Source organism: Perna viridis, chromosome 8 (genome assembly GCF_037379345.1).
Source record: "Perna viridis isolate PV_CMFRI_1.1 ecotype Kerala chromosome 8, ASM3737934v1, whole genome shotgun sequence".
Taxonomy (NCBI): Eukaryota; Metazoa; Mollusca; class Bivalvia; order Mytilida; family Mytilidae; genus Perna; species Perna viridis.
Window position 1 is genome coordinate 11140017 of NC_142452.1, and position 19704 is coordinate 11159720.

At 30.0% G+C, this 19704-nt stretch overlaps 1 protein-coding gene across 25 annotated transcripts in view; it reads right to left on the reverse strand.

Annotated features, from left to right (window-relative positions):
• Nucleotides 1-19704, reverse strand: part of LOC148609314 (nck-associated protein 1-like) — a 50575-nt gene continuing 30871 nt past the window's right edge. The window contains exons 25-38 of one of the 25 annotated variants that reach the window (XM_088541468.1): nucleotides 19341-19434; nucleotides 17434-17451; nucleotides 15059-15079; nucleotides 13386-13406; nucleotides 11632-11714; nucleotides 10015-10095; nucleotides 9207-9227; nucleotides 8464-8484; nucleotides 5817-5901; nucleotides 4993-5013; nucleotides 2043-2153; nucleotides 1582-1694; nucleotides 1151-1240; nucleotides 1-808 (exon numbers count right to left, since the gene is read on the reverse strand). In XM_088541468.1, coding sequence (XP_088397594.1) covers nucleotides 695-808; nucleotides 1151-1240; nucleotides 1582-1694; nucleotides 2043-2153; nucleotides 4993-5013; nucleotides 5817-5901; nucleotides 8464-8484; nucleotides 9207-9227; nucleotides 10015-10095; nucleotides 11632-11714; nucleotides 13386-13406; nucleotides 15059-15079; nucleotides 17434-17451; nucleotides 19341-19434 — 894 coding nt within the window. In that variant the 3' untranslated portion in view covers nucleotides 1-694. Of the gene's footprint in view, nucleotides 809-1150; nucleotides 1241-1581; nucleotides 1695-2042; nucleotides 2154-4992; nucleotides 5014-5043; nucleotides 5396-5816; nucleotides 5902-8463; nucleotides 8485-9206; nucleotides 9228-10014; nucleotides 10096-11631; nucleotides 11715-13385; nucleotides 13407-14423; nucleotides 14436-15058; nucleotides 15080-17433; nucleotides 17452-19340; nucleotides 19435-19704 lie in introns of those variants that run through there. The other 24 variants (XM_088541469.1, XM_088541470.1, XM_088541476.1 and 21 more) reach the window with 24 other exon arrangements.

The window sequence follows — 19704 nt, forward strand, 5'->3', positions numbered from 1 at the left end:
TCTAATTCTACATATCACTATATTTCATTTTCAAGTATAAAATATTCACAATAATGTACTGTATAGTTTACAATAAAAAATGATCTATTTAATTAAATACATGTTTTGTTCCAATAATGAACACATTGCACTCTCGTGTTTGTCACACTGAACATAAATATAATACAAGGGACATATATGCAAGCAATAAATTACTGAACTTAATAAATTTTACATATAGATAAAGCTCTTTTTTTAATTACACAGAGATTCAAACAATAAAAAATCTTTGATTACTTTACTGACTGCTAGTAATACTTAAAAATATGAACTACAGTTATATCTAAAATAGATTAATAAACACTGATTTAATTTGTGAAGAAAACTTGCATATCACGTAGAAAATATTTTCATGCAAGATCCAAAAGGAGTAAATACAATCTTTTTTTGGAACAAAGAGAATAATGTAAGATATCAAATGGTCAGTATCTATGGAAGTCTATTTATAACATGTATCATAGAAGATAATAATAAAATTTTATTTCTTCATGTAAAGAACTCTGAGTAAGTACAGAATAACGGCTGTTGTTTAGACAGGATAATAAAACCAATCTGATTCTCCAATTAATCAAGTGTCTGATAGCTGGTACTATGCCTTAAGGAGCAGGAAACTTGAGGGAAACACTAATGTAGCACTTAATGTAACACTTAATGTTCACGTTTCAGCAGCTGATGCTTTGTACACAGAGTGGTAAGCATTGCGGAGGAGAGCATAGGGGAAACAAGACTCCAATAGATCCATAGTCAGAAAAGGTGACTCTGTCACAATCTGATAAAAAATACAAAATATAAGGTATAAATGTTACATGGAAAACTTCAAGGGTTTTGACTTCAATTAGGAATATATATTTTTGTATTGTATGAAAATTTTATGACCACTTGACAATAATGAAGAAAAAATGTATCACCAGGAAAAAACATAGCCATATATTCAGAAAATGTTACGTTAATTAATATTTGACTTGAAAAGCTGAAACCCAAATATATAGTAAGTATAATTCATAAATTGTAAATCTAACAAATACATCAGTTTGAACTACTGACAAAACCAAAGTAAATGCTTTATATGATAAATTGATGACAATATTTGAGTAAGCTTCCCTGTATGTACCTTATCTAGGAGAATATAAACTGATTCCCTGTGTTTAACGGCTTCTTTGTCATTCTCCTGACCAAGTCGTAACAAACTAGATGATGCAAGCTGTAATATACATAGACTCTTAATACTTTCTTTCTATTCTTGTTTAGATCACAGAAAAAAATAGTTTTTAAATGTACAAATTTGGGAATTTTTAAGTAAAATAGCAACTGTATGTTGAACATTCTGACTGGCTGAAATAATGGCCAAATCATGCATAATACATGTAAATTACCTTCTGAAAAATAGTATGAGTATTTTTTTTCATTTAAAAAGTAAATCCTGAGTATGAATCACAACAATAGTTTTGAAGTAACTAGTTTCTATACCAAATATTAAAATAAATCTTGTTATTACCTTTCTACAACATGTTTAAATAGTATTTTATTAAAAAAAAAACTTACAGCTAAGAATTCTTGCAATCTGTCATGAACATCTCCTGGTCCATGTATATGGAACATGGCACCAGCTAACTGGTTTACAGCAAGAGCCAAGCAGTGACAGTTGTTCACATTTCCTGAAAGAAAAAAAAACATACAAATATCTTACCCAGACCATGTCTTTATATAAAATGTAATATTAAAAGTATATATTAGGTGTATTAATTGACAAATTTACTTCATAATTTGTTCCTACCCTTATCAACTATATTTGGCTCCATGGTCGTGGTTTTTCAAAATTAGAAAATGCAAGATATATTGTTTTTTTTGACAGAAGCTAGCATCTAAATGCACAAAAAACAAAGTGAACTACACAAATATATTTTAAGTGAATGGTATAGTATTTCAATACTATTGTGATCTACTGATATTGTTTTGATTACAAATATGTTCCATGTCCCCACTACTTTTAAATAGAAATTCACCTTCAAGAGAAGCTTTTAACACTGAAGCATCTTGTCTGGCAAGTTTGGGAATCGCCACGGCAACAAACACCATCAATAAACAAGCAATCTCATATTCACTTTCCTTCCGCTCTATAATATAACAAATAATAAGATTAAAACACGTCTATATGTCTAATTAGAACTTAGAACTATAATATACATGTAAATATAAAGGTAAATATTACAATACTATAAACCTAGAGCTATTCACAACAGTTTTATTTTCACTGTTTTTGTGATAATACTTGTCAGGCAAAAATAAAGCTGTCATAAATATTTTGTCCAAGAAAACAACATACAATTTCATAAACAATTGTAAATTTTTAATTGATGATGTGTAAGTAGATTGATAATAAAAAATGTAATAAAAAACATTGTTTGGTTTAGTTAACGGTTGTAATGCTGTAAATTCTGATTTATTGTGACCTTTAAATATAACCAAAAATTCAACTTTTTGAAACATATATGTATGTTTTTTCTCCTAATAACAATTCCCTTTAAACAGTCAGTAATATCAATAAAAATACACAATAACTCCTGAATTTACAGACTCTGATTTGTTGTGTGTAAAGAACAGATATTCATCCTACCAAAACTTTAGTGATAAATCTGCTGATGAAATATCAGGCTGTATAATATGAAATTGAGATAAAAAACATTTTTAAGTACATTAAATTGGAATCTACCAACTCTAGTTTATATTTTAATGACCAATTAAAGTCATACTCATGTAACAAAAACTACAGTGAAATCTGTCTAAAACATACCCCGAATAAACAAAAACTACAGTGAAATCTAAAACATACCCTGAATAAACAAAAACTCATTTTAATCAATCACTTTATAAAGTCCCTTCAAAATATATTAAATATAATTTGAACCTGGATAAACCAAATATCTGTCTTAGTCTGACATATCCTACAATACATTGGGGGTTTTATTGAGACAGATTAAACTGTTTTAAGCAAATAGTGCAGGAAAAACAAGTGCAGTAATCTATTTGTCAATAGTATCTATTATGACTATACAATCTAGAGAGTCATCCTATAACTCCATACTAGAATCATAGAGTCAGTATTTTACTTCACTGAGAAACTCCACTAGCAAGGCAAAACAAAGCTAAATGCATACAAACAGTATTTCATAAGATTTCAACAGGGTGAACACTATACCTTATGTTGTCAGAGAACAAGTAATACTATATGTATCAGTAACAGCAAAGAGAAATTGATCAAAGATTTTCACATTCCACTGTTTTACTTAATTCTGAAGTAGATTTGTCCTGAGAAAGATTTCATACTGGCTAATCAGTGTCAAATGAAGGTCATGGTGTTTGACTACTGAGACTGTTGCTATGGAATCATAGTGTCAAATAAAGGTCATGATGTTTGACTATTGAGACTGTTGCTATGGAATCATAGTGTCAAACGAAGGTCATGATGTTTGACTATTGAGACTGTTGCTATGGAATCATCACTGCCTATTTTCATTACATTGATTCCTTGATCTTAAGGAGAATTTCTATAAGAACAATAGGCAAGCCAACTAATTTCAGGGTAGTTTGCAATTCATAAAACTGAACTAGTTTATACACAAAAAAAATACACACAAAAAAAACTGAGGAAATCTCACTAAAGAATACCCCTGCTCCCGATACAGTAACCATATGATCAAATTATGAACAGCTGTTAAACAGTAAATTGGTATTGCTTCAGTCTGAAATATGGCATATCAATTTATAGCTCCCATCAAAATATAAAAGTAGCTGTAATGAAGAATTGTTTAGAAAACTGTTACAAAAAAGTTTTGGACTGACAAGAATGGACAGACATAACATACACTATATACCCACTGCAAAATGGGAAATATAAAAACCATAAATAGCCCCAGAGTTGATGAAATTTAAACAATCCTTACACCTGATAGTTAAATTTCTAAAATCTTAATTTTTACAAAGCTAAACAAGTCAAAAAAGTCTAAAAACAGTATTTATTTCAGGATATTTTTTAAATCAAGGACTACAGAATAATGGACTTCAAAGGCATAACAGTATCAAACAAGGTTACATAAAAAACCTGACCTGGCCAATTATAACACACCAATTTGAAGGCTTAACAAATCAAACTACAATGCAAATGAATCAAGTATCAAGAGTTTATGGACAGAACTAGATTATCTAGAGGTACTACCGTTTGATTATTATCACAGGAAGGGGGGCACTAGGATCAAATTAGAAATAAAAAAAGCAGCATTGAAACTTTCAAGAAATAAAAGCCAAGACAGGCCATAAGAACAAAATAAAAAGGCCACCCCAATATTTATTGTTCATATTAAAAAAAAATGTTCAGTGCTTTGCTCTGAAAAAAAGTAAAAAATGGCAGGACCTAAATTTTTTCAAAATAAAAAGGCAAAATAGGAAATTTGATCCTAGCCTCCTCCCCCCCCCCCCCCAAATAAAAATTAAATGGTTGTTCCCTGAGAAAAAGTAAAATTATACATGTACTTGTACATGTACATGTTAATTTGGAAATTATTGCAATGAGCTTATTGCTGTCTAAATTGTAATGAGGTTGTAATAATAAAACTTGCATTAAAAAGTTTCCAGAAGCAGATTTTTCTACATATCATAAAAGAAATTGTTAAAATGCATTTTGGTGAAAAAAATAATGAATTCATGCAATAAATTCTCAATGTACAAAACATGTATTTGAATACCATCATGCAAAAAAAACATTTTTTTTCAATCATAATATCAGCCATTAAGTTTCTACATGTGGTAGAAATTAAATGAACTTCCAATTTGAAAACAACAAAAAATGTATACTGTAGTCAAGCTTCCATATCTAATATTGCAAATCTAGTGGGGTAAAAAAAAGAAAAAAATGGCATCCATATGCAGTGATGAAAGCTCAGGCTGGAACACACATACCCAGGTAAAGGAATTCGGTTTCTGAAATTCCCAACACTATTTGGTTTAATAATATAAGAAAAATGTTGTGAACTCTGGAATGGCTATAAAAAAACTGAAGATGTGGTACAATGGCAGAAACAACTCATATCATAAATATTCATCATAACAATGAAGTAGTCTTCATCATTCTGTTTGACACTGTTTACCAACATAGGAACATCTGAAATATTTGGTCTTTCTCTTAAGTTAAAGAAAAACCTCATATACAATTAGCAAAAGAATTAGCCTGGAATTTATCAATTTCAATAATAAAATTAAAGTTGAAATGGTTGAATTTTTTACTATTACTTTTTTTTTAGCTCTTCTCTTTGTACCAAAATTCTTGGAGTAGTTACTGTTCTTTATTTCTGGTGATTTCTAACTAAAATTTTAGCATTACCTAATCAGTACAATTCCAGCAAATATTTCAAGAAAATGTTCTTTCTGTATCTGAGGTTATATTTTAGTGTAGCAGATATGTTTGCATAGAAATGGAATTATGTACACAAAAATAAACCCTTAAAAATTGACATAACAAAATAAACAAGAAACCAGTAGTTGGAAGAATACAAAATATTAACAAGTATGGAAAACAGGTATAAATGTAAACAAAGCTGACATCAAAATGATAAAAAATAATTTGACAAGAAAACGTGGAATTCTGTCTATGGCAAAAGAATATCAGCAAATTCTTTTAATTTGAACCAAATGTTATAAACTGTACAACCTAATCAAACTTTAACAAGCAAGGGATAACTTTTTCTGAAAACAACACATTTTTTTCATCTCTTTTGGACACTCACCACTCTTCTGTTGACGGAGAGCATTGATAAGTGTGGGATCTACATCACATGTCAAACCAGCAGCAGACGACATCTCATTTACCACCTGAAGAATATGTCACAGTTCTATGTTATCAGTTGCATTCATATATTTAGCTGTCTGATGATAATATGAGATATACTAGTGTAGAATATCACCAATGGAGTCACACATTATAATATATAACAACCCTTCAATTACTTGCATATGAAAAGTAATGAAACTATTTTTTATAAAAGCAACTAATTAGAAAACAACAGTTTCATACACTGCAATGGAAAATACTTATTTAATCATTGGTATGGTGTAGGACAGCATCTTCTCTCATTAAAATACACATTCCTAGCATTTCTTTCATGGAAAATGTAGTCTTTATTTAGAAATATTCACAATACATTTTATACCTGTACTGAATTGGTTTCAACCTGTTTCTCCAATTGGTTACTGGGGTAATTTCATTTCAATTTGTATTAGCTTGCATACAAATGAAATAGTACAACATTATTCAACATTCAATATAGGAAATATGTTAATAAGTTTATACAATATTAAAACATTAAACTGTTAAGTCTTACATGAAAGCTGGGTTATGGCAAACAGTGTTTCAGCACAAAGCAACATAAGCACTCAGGTTAAAGGTCATCACGTTTTAACAATTTTTTATAAATAATGAATGTGTGGATCCTAAACGTTATAGTAAATAACATGATAAATGTAGGTCAGTTATGGATATGGTTTAATATGTAATGTACCTTCAGCATGTGCATGCTGTTGAGGGGCAGGGGATAGTGGCAACATAACCTCTACCTGTCCCCCTCCCTCATTTCTTGGCAAGTCAAGTAGATGCAGTTTCAATCTATGTATGAGTTATACAATTGAAATAAATCAAACTTTTATGTGTTCCAATTTCATTTCTAATAAAGTTAAAAGGCATGGGTCCCCTATTTTAGAGAGTATATGCATACTTTAAGTGTCTAAATTTGGAAGTTTGTAAAGTTTAGTGTTTAAATCTGAACCTAAAACAGGTTTCAAATTCTTTTACTTGCATAAAACTTTGTAGAAACATGATATCTCAGCTCACTTATTGCACCACTTACACCAGAGAGTACTAGTATTTACAGATTAAGAAAAAACCGACGCATAAAATATAAATTTTATTGAACCCTTAGCCCTAGTATTTACTTTATTAATTCATAAGAGTTCTAATCAAACATAAAGTCCCAAAATCCAGTGATACAGATCAGCAATATTAAAGTAACAACAGTGGATATACTACTTTCTAAAAAGATAAAGTATATATACACATACTAAAAATCAACTCAAGATCAGAAAGAGTTTAGAGAGTAGGTCTGAAATGTCTTTTTTTTTTTTTTTAATGAAATTTGCTGTTAAGTCGATAATTTTGTCAAAAATCAAAGAAGTGAAGAATGGAATCTCGATCTGAAACCGTTCAATAAAACTTAATAAAACTTTTGGGAAAGGGGCATAAAAAATACAAACATTTTTAAACATTTAAGAACCAATTACAAAGTAAAAGAAGAAAAGGTTCTACAAGTAATTCCCAAAAGATTACAATAAGAAGCTAATTGTAAATGGGTATATGTATCCCTTAGTCATTAAAATATAAACAAATACAAGCATGAAGAAATGCAAACTAAAGATAAAAATATTATATATCAATTAATCTAATTTGTACTCAGGATTTAATGATTGTCAGAATGTTCAGTCGATCTTTACACAAAATCTTGTACTGGCATACCATGTATAAAATTATTGAATTTCAATTCTATCATGGCTTAGTTTCTTACTTTTTCTTGATTCTAACAAAAAGAATCTAACACACAAACTATTTTTTATTGAGGCCGGCCTGGGATTTTTCTGGGGAAAAAATTAAGTTATTCCAAATCTGAGCAAACAAAATTTTAACTCTGGCTGATGTTGAAAAAAAAATTCTAGCACAAAATAAAACCCCAAGGCCCCCTCCTCAAAAAGAAAATGGTCAGTGCCTTATTTAAATCCCACAAATCCAAATGTAGAATTACTGATTTCTCATCAACTCTTGTCTCAACCTGATGCCTAACCTGACCTTACTTATTTTGTCTTTCTTTTAATCAATGAGTATGTAATTCTTGCATAACATGACAAAATATTAAAAAAAATACCAAGAGAAAACAATAGACTATAAACAAAGTTATAGGGGTACAAAGAAATGCAAACACAGGTACAACTATTAAATTAAGTTCCCTGGATCTCAGGCTACTAAGTGTTTAAGATCTGGTACCAATCATTCTTTTGAAAAATGGAATCTTGGAATCCACAATTCAATAAAATGATTTACATGATACAGAAACCAATCTTGCTTATTTATGATCAGAAACATTGACATATATTTAAGTGATGAAGTACATTGTACTCAGATTCAAAGTTTTTATTGTAATCCTAATACACATCTTAGATATGCCATTTTAGCCAAGTCTTAATTAGAAAATCAAAATAAATGAGAAACAAATTAATAACAAAAAAGTATACGGCTATGTTTATCATAGAGAATGAGGAACATCTGAGAACCAAGGAAATAATTTATATAGCCCATATAGTACTCTGGCTAACACAGACACACAGACAAACCTGCTGTTTCATTGATGTTTGCTGAATAAAGGACAATCAATAAATCATTCAGTATTAACTGATATTTTCATACATATTTTTCTCAGCCTCTTCAAAATTAAGACTGTATCTAAAGATGATATCCATGTTGTTAAAATTGTTCATCTAACACCTATCTACTGGTAATACAATTATAAAGGGTTAAGTATGGAATTTGGTTAAACATGTCTGAAAACTCAAAACCCATGACAAAATTTCTATAAAGACTAAGAAAATCTGCTTGCTATGAATGATTAGTCCACAACTATCACATGTTTCCATGTAAAGTCAAAATTCATGATTGCAAATACATGCTGGACTGCATCGGGGGAATGTATGGGCAAGGACCTGAGTTGTAATTAAGACAAAGTAAGTGTTAGTGGGAAACAATATATGTAGATAAGGTGAAAATCTTTGGCAATATAAGCATGGATCAATATAATCAGCTGCTTCAACACAACATAAGCAACTATTTACATATTTGTAAATTTATGCCAATGACTGTGGCATATACTGCATGTTAATTAGATAATCATGCAAATTAGAATTAAGAAGTATGCATCTAAATCTGGCACCAGCATCATTTTTAACATTAACAGTATTAATCAGTATTTCATATAGATAAATTTGTTAACTTGTAAAAAATGTCTTTTATAACAGGTTTTTTGCTTGAATAGAGATTGTGACAAGCTTTCGGGAAAAAAAAATATCCCTATGATTCCTACCTGGTGTATAGCAGTTTTAACCTAAAGCATCAAATACTATGAATATTTAATACTACATGAACAGGATTCAATTTTACACATCAATTCAAGGAAAATGAAATTTAAAAATAGAAAGAACAACTATTAAGAACTGTTTTGTTTGAAATACATTTCTCCAACCAATGGGCAAATCACCATTTCTCCAACCAATGGGCAAATCACCATAACAGTTTCAAATGAGTGGATTAGGTGAAGTTTCACCATGTACATGATCATATCTGTTTATAGCTGATTTGTATCTTTTTAGCTTATTAGCAACTGATTATGCCAACTTAGAAACAAAATGTACTTAAATTCTTGTAATCATATTGTTTCATATCTATGACTCTCAAACCCTTTCCAATAATATGACAAGATTCATGTCACTTCATTTTCCAAATCATGTTAGATTACAAACAAACATTACTTGCTAGTAAAAATGCTGCTCCAGGCCATTTGTGCAATATCCTCTTACAGTAATAAAGATAGAATGATGACGTACATGGCTTTTTATTCATGCTGTTGTTCCTAATAACCTGCTTACAAGGCCTGTGTACTGGTACCAGTATACTGGTATGATGGAAACAAAGACAGAATACTGGTACAACAAGTAAACAGACAAAGACCATAACTCAATGAACATTTCACTTATGTTCTTTTACTTTCTATTACAAAGGTTAGATTTCTCTGTTTCATATTAAATATAGTATTGTGTTATTTGAAACACTTAGTATATGATTGTGTTCACACGAAGTGTAATTTAAGGAAATTAACCACAGATAAATCCTACCTTCATGTCTTTACTACTCGGTACAAAATGCTGTAAATCTTTTACTGATGCCATCAAAAATGGTATTCTGTCTTCTAAAACCTAAAGTTAAATAATTTAATTTCTAATGTAACATGTTTCCTGATTGGATGAAAAATTTTGTCCATCATCTTGTAAACCAAATTTTGTAATGTGACTGTGACGTCATCAACCTTTTTTGCTGACTTACTCATTATATTTTGATACTATAATTAAATTACAAGGAATGACTGTTATATTTTTTCAGTCTTTTTAAAGTAACCACAATGTCCATGGTGCACACTTGAAAATAACCTGCTGTGAATGTTATTTACTGTGCACCACATGATTCAGATTATTTCCTAATTGACCGAAAAATATAACAGTGATTCCTTAAATAATAAAGAAAATATATTGAAAAAAGTGAAGTAACAATTTGATGGTGTGTCCATATGATAACTAACCATATAGTCATACTATATAACAAACAATGAGAGAGCAATACTTGTTGCCCAATCCTATTGATTTTTTCAAAAATTGTATATTTCATATTGTACTTCAAAATGTGTACATTTTTCAGTGAGATATGTTTAAAAAACTAATGTACACATAGTATTGTCTCACTCTCAATAGTAAGCTCTCATTGGTACCTACAGAAAGTTGTAAAAAAAAATCTAAATATTGGCAAAAAAATACCAAACCATGATTAATGGGACAGTTCAATATGTGTCAAAATCAATATACATGGCCAGAAAATAAAAACAGGAAAGAAAGACTCTAAGACGAGTCAATATGGAAGCTTTAGGTGCACAAATGGAAATTATAGTTGGTCACACAACCACAACAGGTCAAACTTGTTTTCGATACATCATGCATATACAAATCAAACTTCACATCTCTACCATACCTGCCAGCTTTCCTGGCATATCATCATTATAAAATGAACTAGAAATACTGTGAGCAAGCTCACAAAGAGAATATCCCATGTTTTAATCTGTTTTAAATGGCCTAAAATGTGAAACACTTGTAGGATTATTTTCTTTTGGGGTTATTCATTAGCAATTATATTCCTTCATGCACATCTATATAGGGTTCCCAACATTCCTACAAAATTTCATCAAAATCCGTTGAGAGGCTTTGGAGGAGTTGCCTTTACAAGAAATCTTGACAGATAGACACAGAAGTAAGGACGCAAGGACAGACGGAGGGACAGGGTGATTATTATCTACCCCCCCCTCCCCCCCCCAATTTGTTTGTGGACGTTTAAAAATTCACAGACTTGTAATCTGAGGACCCATGATACTTAATTGTCTACAAACTTCAAGGAACTTATTCCCAAAACATTTTTTTCAAAGACATCAAAACAGGAAATACATAAAAAATGTCTATTAGTAAAGCAGGATTACAAAAGACTAGCATGGATCCTGAGCTACAACGGCAAAGGCTGTCTAAGATTTAAGATACCAATGGCATGAAATGAGCAAAAAATCTAATATTTAAACAAAACAAAATTTTCATAATTTTGTTTCTACAGGTGTAAATCATGTAATGTTAACAAGGGCAGACATAGAAACCATTCCTAAATGAATCTCTAATATGAGTCCTACCAGGTCCACTTACATCTAACAGAGCTTCCTGAGCAAGTTGTCTGAATGACAAGAGAACTCCGATGATGGTCATCCTCAGTAGTACACTGTCCACATCTAAAATGATGTTATAAAATTAATTAATTAGCAATCAATTTGCCTTTATCAACAAGAAATTGAAATAAAATAAAATTAAAGAAATTCAAAAGTAGAAAATGTCAGAAAATTTCTCAGCCATTGATGTAGATTTATCTGTTATTCATAAAGTAACTGTAATAGAAAAAGACAGGTAATAGTAATATAAACTCAAGTTTTACAATACAAAATATGGTTTGGCACTCTGTAATCAGGAATGTATTATGGTCTACATAATAACCCATTTTGATAGACAAAAAAAACTGTCATTTCAAGCTACTAGCAATCTAGACTTGAAAAGTGCATGGGCCAAAATAGCCATAAAATATTAACGGTAGGCATAAACAATGGGGAAAGTAGGGTAGCAGGAAACACATATATAACCTTTGACCTTAGTCTATATTTAAAATTCTTCGTACTTGGCATTTAAAGGCAACATTGTGACATTGAGCATAACAAAACAAACATCACAAATCAAGTATCACTTTGAATACTAAGTCTAATAATTTATTGAAATTACATCACTTCAAGTTTTGTAATAAAATAAACCTCCTAATCATTGATAATTCTACAGAAACAATTTTTGTTGCTGTTAATGCCATTGACATAGTTTATGAGTATTATACTGATATCATTTGTTTTAATACAGCTCCCATTAAACAGACAACAGAATAAGCTTGTTGCCATGACACATATTACATTCTACTACATTTATCTGATCAACATAATATTATTATTGGTAAGTCCTTAATTGTGTTAAACTAGATCAGGAAAATAACGAGATAATCCAAAATACATCAAACTATTATTATAGGATACATCAGTTTATAAAACATCTTTTTTTCCACATACAAAAGTAAATTCTGGTTAATGATGTCAGCATTATAATTGTTATGATTATTTCTCCACAAGGATCAGGCATATATAAGTCATGATATAAGTACAGACCATCTGAATAACAAACATTTATTTACTTCTTGTATTACATGCTGTAATATACCTATTAATCTTTTTCCTGAGGCGGAATATAATTGTAATATAACTGTGTACAAAATTTTAAACATAACTTTAAATTCAATTCATAATGCATGATTGGTGCATGGCTGGCAAAAGGTTGTAATATAATGAAAGGCAAAGCCTGTGTAAAAAATTGAAAACACAATGAACTGTCATTAAATAAAGAAAAAAGTCACTAATTAAATTTCAAGTCTGCACTAAAGGAAAAAAATAGCCAATAAGTTGGCACATATTTGTCATCACATATTAATTTAATTTAAGTATAATCCATTAAGGGGTTAATAAAAAAAAGGTGTTAATTGTCTTTCTAACAGATGACATCAACTGCTACAGTCTCAACAAACGACTCCAGTATTTGAAAATGAAAAGAAAACTGTCACCAAAATTCAATACAGGACATTTGGATAAAAAGGGTTGTAAAATAAATGCACTATTGCCCAACTGATGCTGGAAGGTAAGCATTGGAGGAAATAAAATGTATAACACGGTCCATTCTAAAACCATTGGTAGAAAATTGTTAACAATGACAACATAGACAGTTACAAATTTTTGATACACCAGTAATCCCACAGGATGACATACAGAAAATGTGACATTTATACATTATCTAAATACAATAAAGATAAGTTGACTTACTCTGAACAAGGCTGTGAAATTCTATTGGTGACACAGGCACAATGGAAAAAAGCAACACAACATGACTACATGCCAAATCAACAAACAAATTATGCATATGCATAGGCTAATTTGCATATTTAAATAAGAAACTAAATGTTTTTCTATTAGTTCATTAAGAAAATTTCAAATATTTCAGGCAAATGTAAAAGAAAGGAACACAAAAGAGGATTAATGAAAATAATCATTAATACTAAACAAACCAAATTACTAAAACATAATAAAATCTTTAAACCAATTCTTAAAATAAAATTGAAATCTAAACCAAGAGAACAAAATTAAAATCTAAACCAAAAGTTTTACCAAAACATGCAACAAAGGGCTCCATTACTGACATGCACAATCCAGGATACATCATGCCTTGTATACCTTAATGAAAGGGAGAGGTCGAATGGTGTAAAGACTGGTCAATGTATTGGAGATGAAATATAATACAGGATAGATCAAGAGAGTCCTGTTTTATTGAGAGGGAGGTAGATCAGTACTGGAACTTGAAAGTAACTTGTAGGTATATCAGCAAAGCCATAAGAGAAAAAACTTTCTTTCAGAAGATTAATGACAAAGGTTACAATAAGTGTTCTGTTAAGCAATAACAAACTTTGATCACTATCATACCAGTACTTTCACTTTTTAGAACTACCATAATTAATACTTAGATGTAGGAAAAATTATGCATGATTTCTAATTTAAAAACACATGGTAAGTTAAGCTCTGGTAAGTACAACTGAAGAATTGGACAGCTGTTCCTTGAGTAAAAATTTCCATATCCAGTTACAAAAGAACCCTTGAATGAAAAGCCTAGTACACTATATAGAATCATCAATATAAAGATTTTGATATTGAAATATCTATCACATCTAAAAGATCATAATTTATACTTGTTTTATCTATAATATTTCCATGTAGTGAGTTAGAAAAGTTTTTTTAAACATTAAATGTTAAATACATGTTTATTCGACTCTGGTAAAGCTTAATACATTTTCCTATGTTTAAACTTACGAGAGTAAGGACCTGATTGTAGAGTAATTAATCAGTTGTAATTATAACATTGTTAAATTTCGAAACATCAATTACCATAAAAAAAAAAAACAAAAAAAAAAACAAAAAAAACTCTAAGCAACCAAAATAAGTAAGTAGAAAAAAAAAATTTTGAAACTAATTTTTGATGAAAAAAAGCTCAAAGCAACTAAAATGTGAAAGTAGAGAAAAAATAACCAAATAATTTAGAGACAACAATTACTGAGAAAAACAGCTCAAAGCAACTAAAAAGTGAAAGTAGAAAAAAAACAACCAAACAGGAAATTAAAATCAATGAGATTTCTATCGTGTGGACTTAACTTACTCAAAATCTTATTGATACAAAAATATAATTAACATGCAAAATATGTAAATATTAAAACCAAAACATATGTAAAAAGCAATAGTATTTATACTGCCACACAAAATTTAATTAAAAACATGCAAGATTTTCTTCTACTCTGTTTCATAACAGATTTAATAGCAAACAACATTACATTATCAGCAAATGACAGTTCTTTTCAGTTTTGCAGATGACAGATTCATTTTAGCAGATGTAAGCACATATTATTCTATATCATTCTATGCACATGCCAAGTGCTGTGTTGTCTACTCACCTGATGAAGTGTTTTTAGGATCTAAAATTCAACCAACCATTCTTGTCAGTGAAATATACTTCATATGAAAATTGCCCCTCAAAAATCCTTTTAGTATATGTATATACTAGATATAATTAGTGCAATAAACTCTAGACCTTCTATTTCAACAAAATCCTGTAATTACAATTTCATCTTATATAATGCTTCATGATATTACATACTGTAATTTTGTTCTATCAGTTCAAAGGTCAACAAATGCTATGTCAATCTGTCCTCTTAATAAATAATTTTTATGTTTACCATAACTTAACATTACTGATGAGCAGATTTACCCATAATGCAACATTATAGAAGTAAACAACTTAAAATAAATCATATCAACACAGACCAGTACAATTACATACATACATATAAATGAGGAAGTATTACCGTTTGCAGGATATTAAATTTCACCAATTTTTTTTTAAACAAGATATCATTACTACTGCTTTTTTTCCTGAATGATGTAGTATCTACATATTTACAAAGTACAAAATCTTAACTGTCTGTTGTCTTGCTATGAAAACCTAGTAAAAGAAATACTTTCTCAGTATCATATTGTATTTCAACAAAAAGTATGAAATTCTTGAACTAATTTTCACCCCTTTCCCAATCAACCCTTGACCAAGCTTTGTTCATTAAGAATCTGCTCTCACAGTAAATATATGTATTTTTGACATTTCTACTTTTCCAAGAAATTCCCTAAGGTGTATTAATATGGCTGTTAATAGAATTTCACATACCAGTACAAATACAAAGCATTTAAAATTTAAAAAAAGAGATATTTATAGTTTTTGTTTCCACGATTTTCTGGAAAAGATCTAGTTTGAAATATTAAGTATCTCAACAGCTGTACAAGAGTCAAAAACATTACCTTGATAAAATGTATTCCAAAGTTTAAATTGTGATATGATTAGGTTCCATATCCTGTAACCTTGATCATAAATTTAATTTTTACTAGGTGTAACAAACGTATAATTTTACAATTTACTGATAAAAAAACAATCTACTTATTTACGTCAGTTCAACCTAAATATATTCTTAATTTTATTGCTAAATGAAACACCATGTACTGCTTTCACAACACAGTTGCTCCTTTACCCATTGCAATGAAAAAATCTTAATATATATTTGAAGCCAGCTGGAGACACTCTATGCTAAAGCCAATAATGTATTCAACCATTTGACTACATCATTTAAGGTCCAAGCACATGATAAACCATATCTTCCATAAACACGTTTTTTTAGTTAAGATGACCTATGTAAGACAAGGTCACATACTCTCATCATCCAATCAAAACAAGTGTTTCGGTGGTGTCAAAGGTGATTTGCAATTTTTCGACATAACATTAAATTGACAGTTGTGACAAATGATGATGTTATTCTCCGTCACCATAAGTTAATTAAGACTATAAAATGCAGCATTTCATGGAAGAAATGGGTGCTTCCACTCATCCCTATGGAAACTCTGAGATTTTTTGACAAATGTAGAGAAATTCTTGTCTTTTTACTCATTTCACTGTGCTTTATTTGTGCAAAAGACATAATTTCTTGACCATTGTAAGAAATACCAGCTTTTCCATAGGAACTTGTGTAAAACAATATCACACCCTTCTTTTTCTGGGTTTCAGGACAGAAAGATTAAGGGACAGTGGTATATCAAAAGTATGTCAGTAATAATGGATGAATAAAAATGAAAATAATAATTCAGAAACATGGCTCTACTCCCAATTCTGGAAACTAAAAGCACTATTAGGCCCTGATTACCTGGTTTGCCAAAGCTGCCTGTGGCAATACTTTGAATTACATGTATATAGACCATGCATGAGAACAACAAATATGGTTAAAAGAAGGTTATATATCATAAGGGAAGTGAAACATCAAAATCTTTGAAAGAAAAAAAACCAGATAGCACAGATGTTTTAGATTGTGTTTAAATGGTGAAAATGGAATAAGTTATGGGATAAACGCTAAAACTGAAATATGCCTAAAAAATTAGCATGTTTGGTGTACTTTCCACTTTATATTTAAAATACCTCTGAAAAATATTTCTATACAGTATAGCATAGAAGCTCGAATATCTTTTTTATATCAATTTTATGTCATTAAATAAATTATAAACAGGCAAAATAGTTTTTTAACTCAAAACTTACGGGTAATTTAGAAAAAAAATGTTTTAAAGCTCACAGAGAGAATCAAGAAAAAGATTATTTTATTTAGACAGACAATATTATTGACTTAAAGTTGAGAAACGTGGCTCCCTAGCAATGTAAGACTGATCGTGCAGAGATTATATCACACGACCATTAAAACCGTGACAAGCACAGAAAATAGTAACAACAATTATAGCTTACTTGATGTCTGTTTTGGTCCTAGGAATTGATGGACAAATTATTATAATTACATTTACTACACACATTATTAAAATACACTAATCTCATTGGATAGCTGGCTTTTTGGGTGATGTTCCATGAGTCGATGAAAACCACCTTCCAGCTATATATATAGGCAACTCCCACATTTAAGTTGACCAGTTATATAGATAACTGTATATTGCCTATTTCCTATATGTATCTCAAAAAATTAAATAGAAATAAGAAAACATTTCAAATATAATTATACACATTGAATGTTTCATGGACATGTAAAAGTACTGACCAACCAAGCTTCACCTTAAATGTGCTCCAGTCAACACTTTTACTGTCTCATGAAACATAAAACATTCAATTCTTAAACATAGTTATGTTTGTATTAAAATAATTACATAGTCATGTTTGTGTTCAGATGATCACATAGTCATATCTGTATTTAAATGATAACTTAAGGAGTTAGTGTTTGGATGATTACCAGGACCAATATATGCACATTTATAAACAACCTATAGTATTTAGGTTAATCCAGTAGACAATTATCATACCACCTGAGAATCATTAAAACTGGTACAATGCAAGTATTTTGCAATGATTAACAATTATAGAATAAAAAAAGAGGTGTATTATTTTGCTTTGCATGGATCAACTTGATACAACCACACAGGAGTTTGGATTACTACAGACACTACATTACAACTCGATACAGCTGTAAATTGGATGTGATTAAAAGTTTTTACAAGCATAATTTTCAAAATAGAATAAAGTTGGTCACAGAACTTCATAATTTCTTTTAATATGAAATAAGACGTGAAAAAAGAAATAATTGCTAAGTTTGAGAAAATGCTAGTTTACCTCTTCTTGGCCCCTAATTCCTGATTGGTAAGGGCCATAACTCAAATAAATACCTTCTGTCTGGGGTCTGAAACTATTGTAATATAATTTCGTAGTAATTCATACACTTTTCTCAAGTTCTTGCCCTGAAGCCAAACAATTGTCCCCTTTCAACCCCTGATTTGTAAACAGTTATGGCCATAACCACAAAAATAAAAACCAACATCCTTTTTTGTGGTGTGGAATCTTGGATCATCAAATTTATATTCAAGTTCTTGCACAAAAACAAATGGACACTGACAATGTAATACCATTATTTAACTGCCAATATTTTGCAGTGGCACAAAAATGATTTACTAAGTGCTACACAGAAGCTACTAAATGTGCTGAAATAAACAATGAAAGTATCAGAAAAAGTTCTAGAAATGTTCTACAACTTTGGATAGAGCTCTATCAAATTGCAAAAAATACATCAAAACTTGTTCAGTGATTTCATTTTCAATTAAAGTTTGCAAACATTGATACAATAAGTTTAGAAAACAATTTCCTGTCATAATGTCTAATTATATACATGGTCCATTATAAACATCTAATTATCAATTATTGCTGTAGCTATAGACACTAATCTAAATACTTGTACATACTACTATGAATGATTCAGTGTTGGTAATATTGAAATATATAGATTCACAATTCATGTAAATGAATACATATTTCTAAGAAATTACACACTGGATCTCATGAAATAAACTTCTAAAGAATATATTATCATTACGACCAATTTTAACATCCAAACCTATCCTATAAGGAATTTTAAAAATAACCTATCAAGAAATCATCTAACAATACATTGGAGGCTTCCACAATGCTTACAGCTGTTTTTAGACATTAAAGGAAGTTAACCATTGGAGAACAAAAGTTTTTAAATATGGTGAAAAAAAACTATATTATTTCACAACTGTCATAGTAAGATAATAACTTCACATAAATTGCACTTTTTACACAGCTGTTAATGCACTGCTTCATCATTGTGTCTTTTGTTAATGGTTTAGACTTACGTGTTAACTGTCTGTATAAATCTCTCATGACTTCAGGTTTATCATAGTTTGTTCTAAGTTTCTGTAATACCTCCTTATTGCTGACTACAAGTTTCTGTTACAAAGGAAAAATAATTGAATTACCTCAACTTATACATGTGATCACATCTAGCCTGGGTTTCATACAAAAATCTCAAGTTGAGAATTTCCTTAAATCATGTGTTTTTCCTCAAACCTGCAATTTCAGGTGATCTGATTGGTTCAAATTTGAGTTGAGAAAGGATTTGAGGAACATTCAATTTAAGATGTTTTATGAATTTGGACCCTGGTCCTTAACATCTTTGCTGGCTATCAGACAGAGACACCAGTTGGAAAGTAAACACTC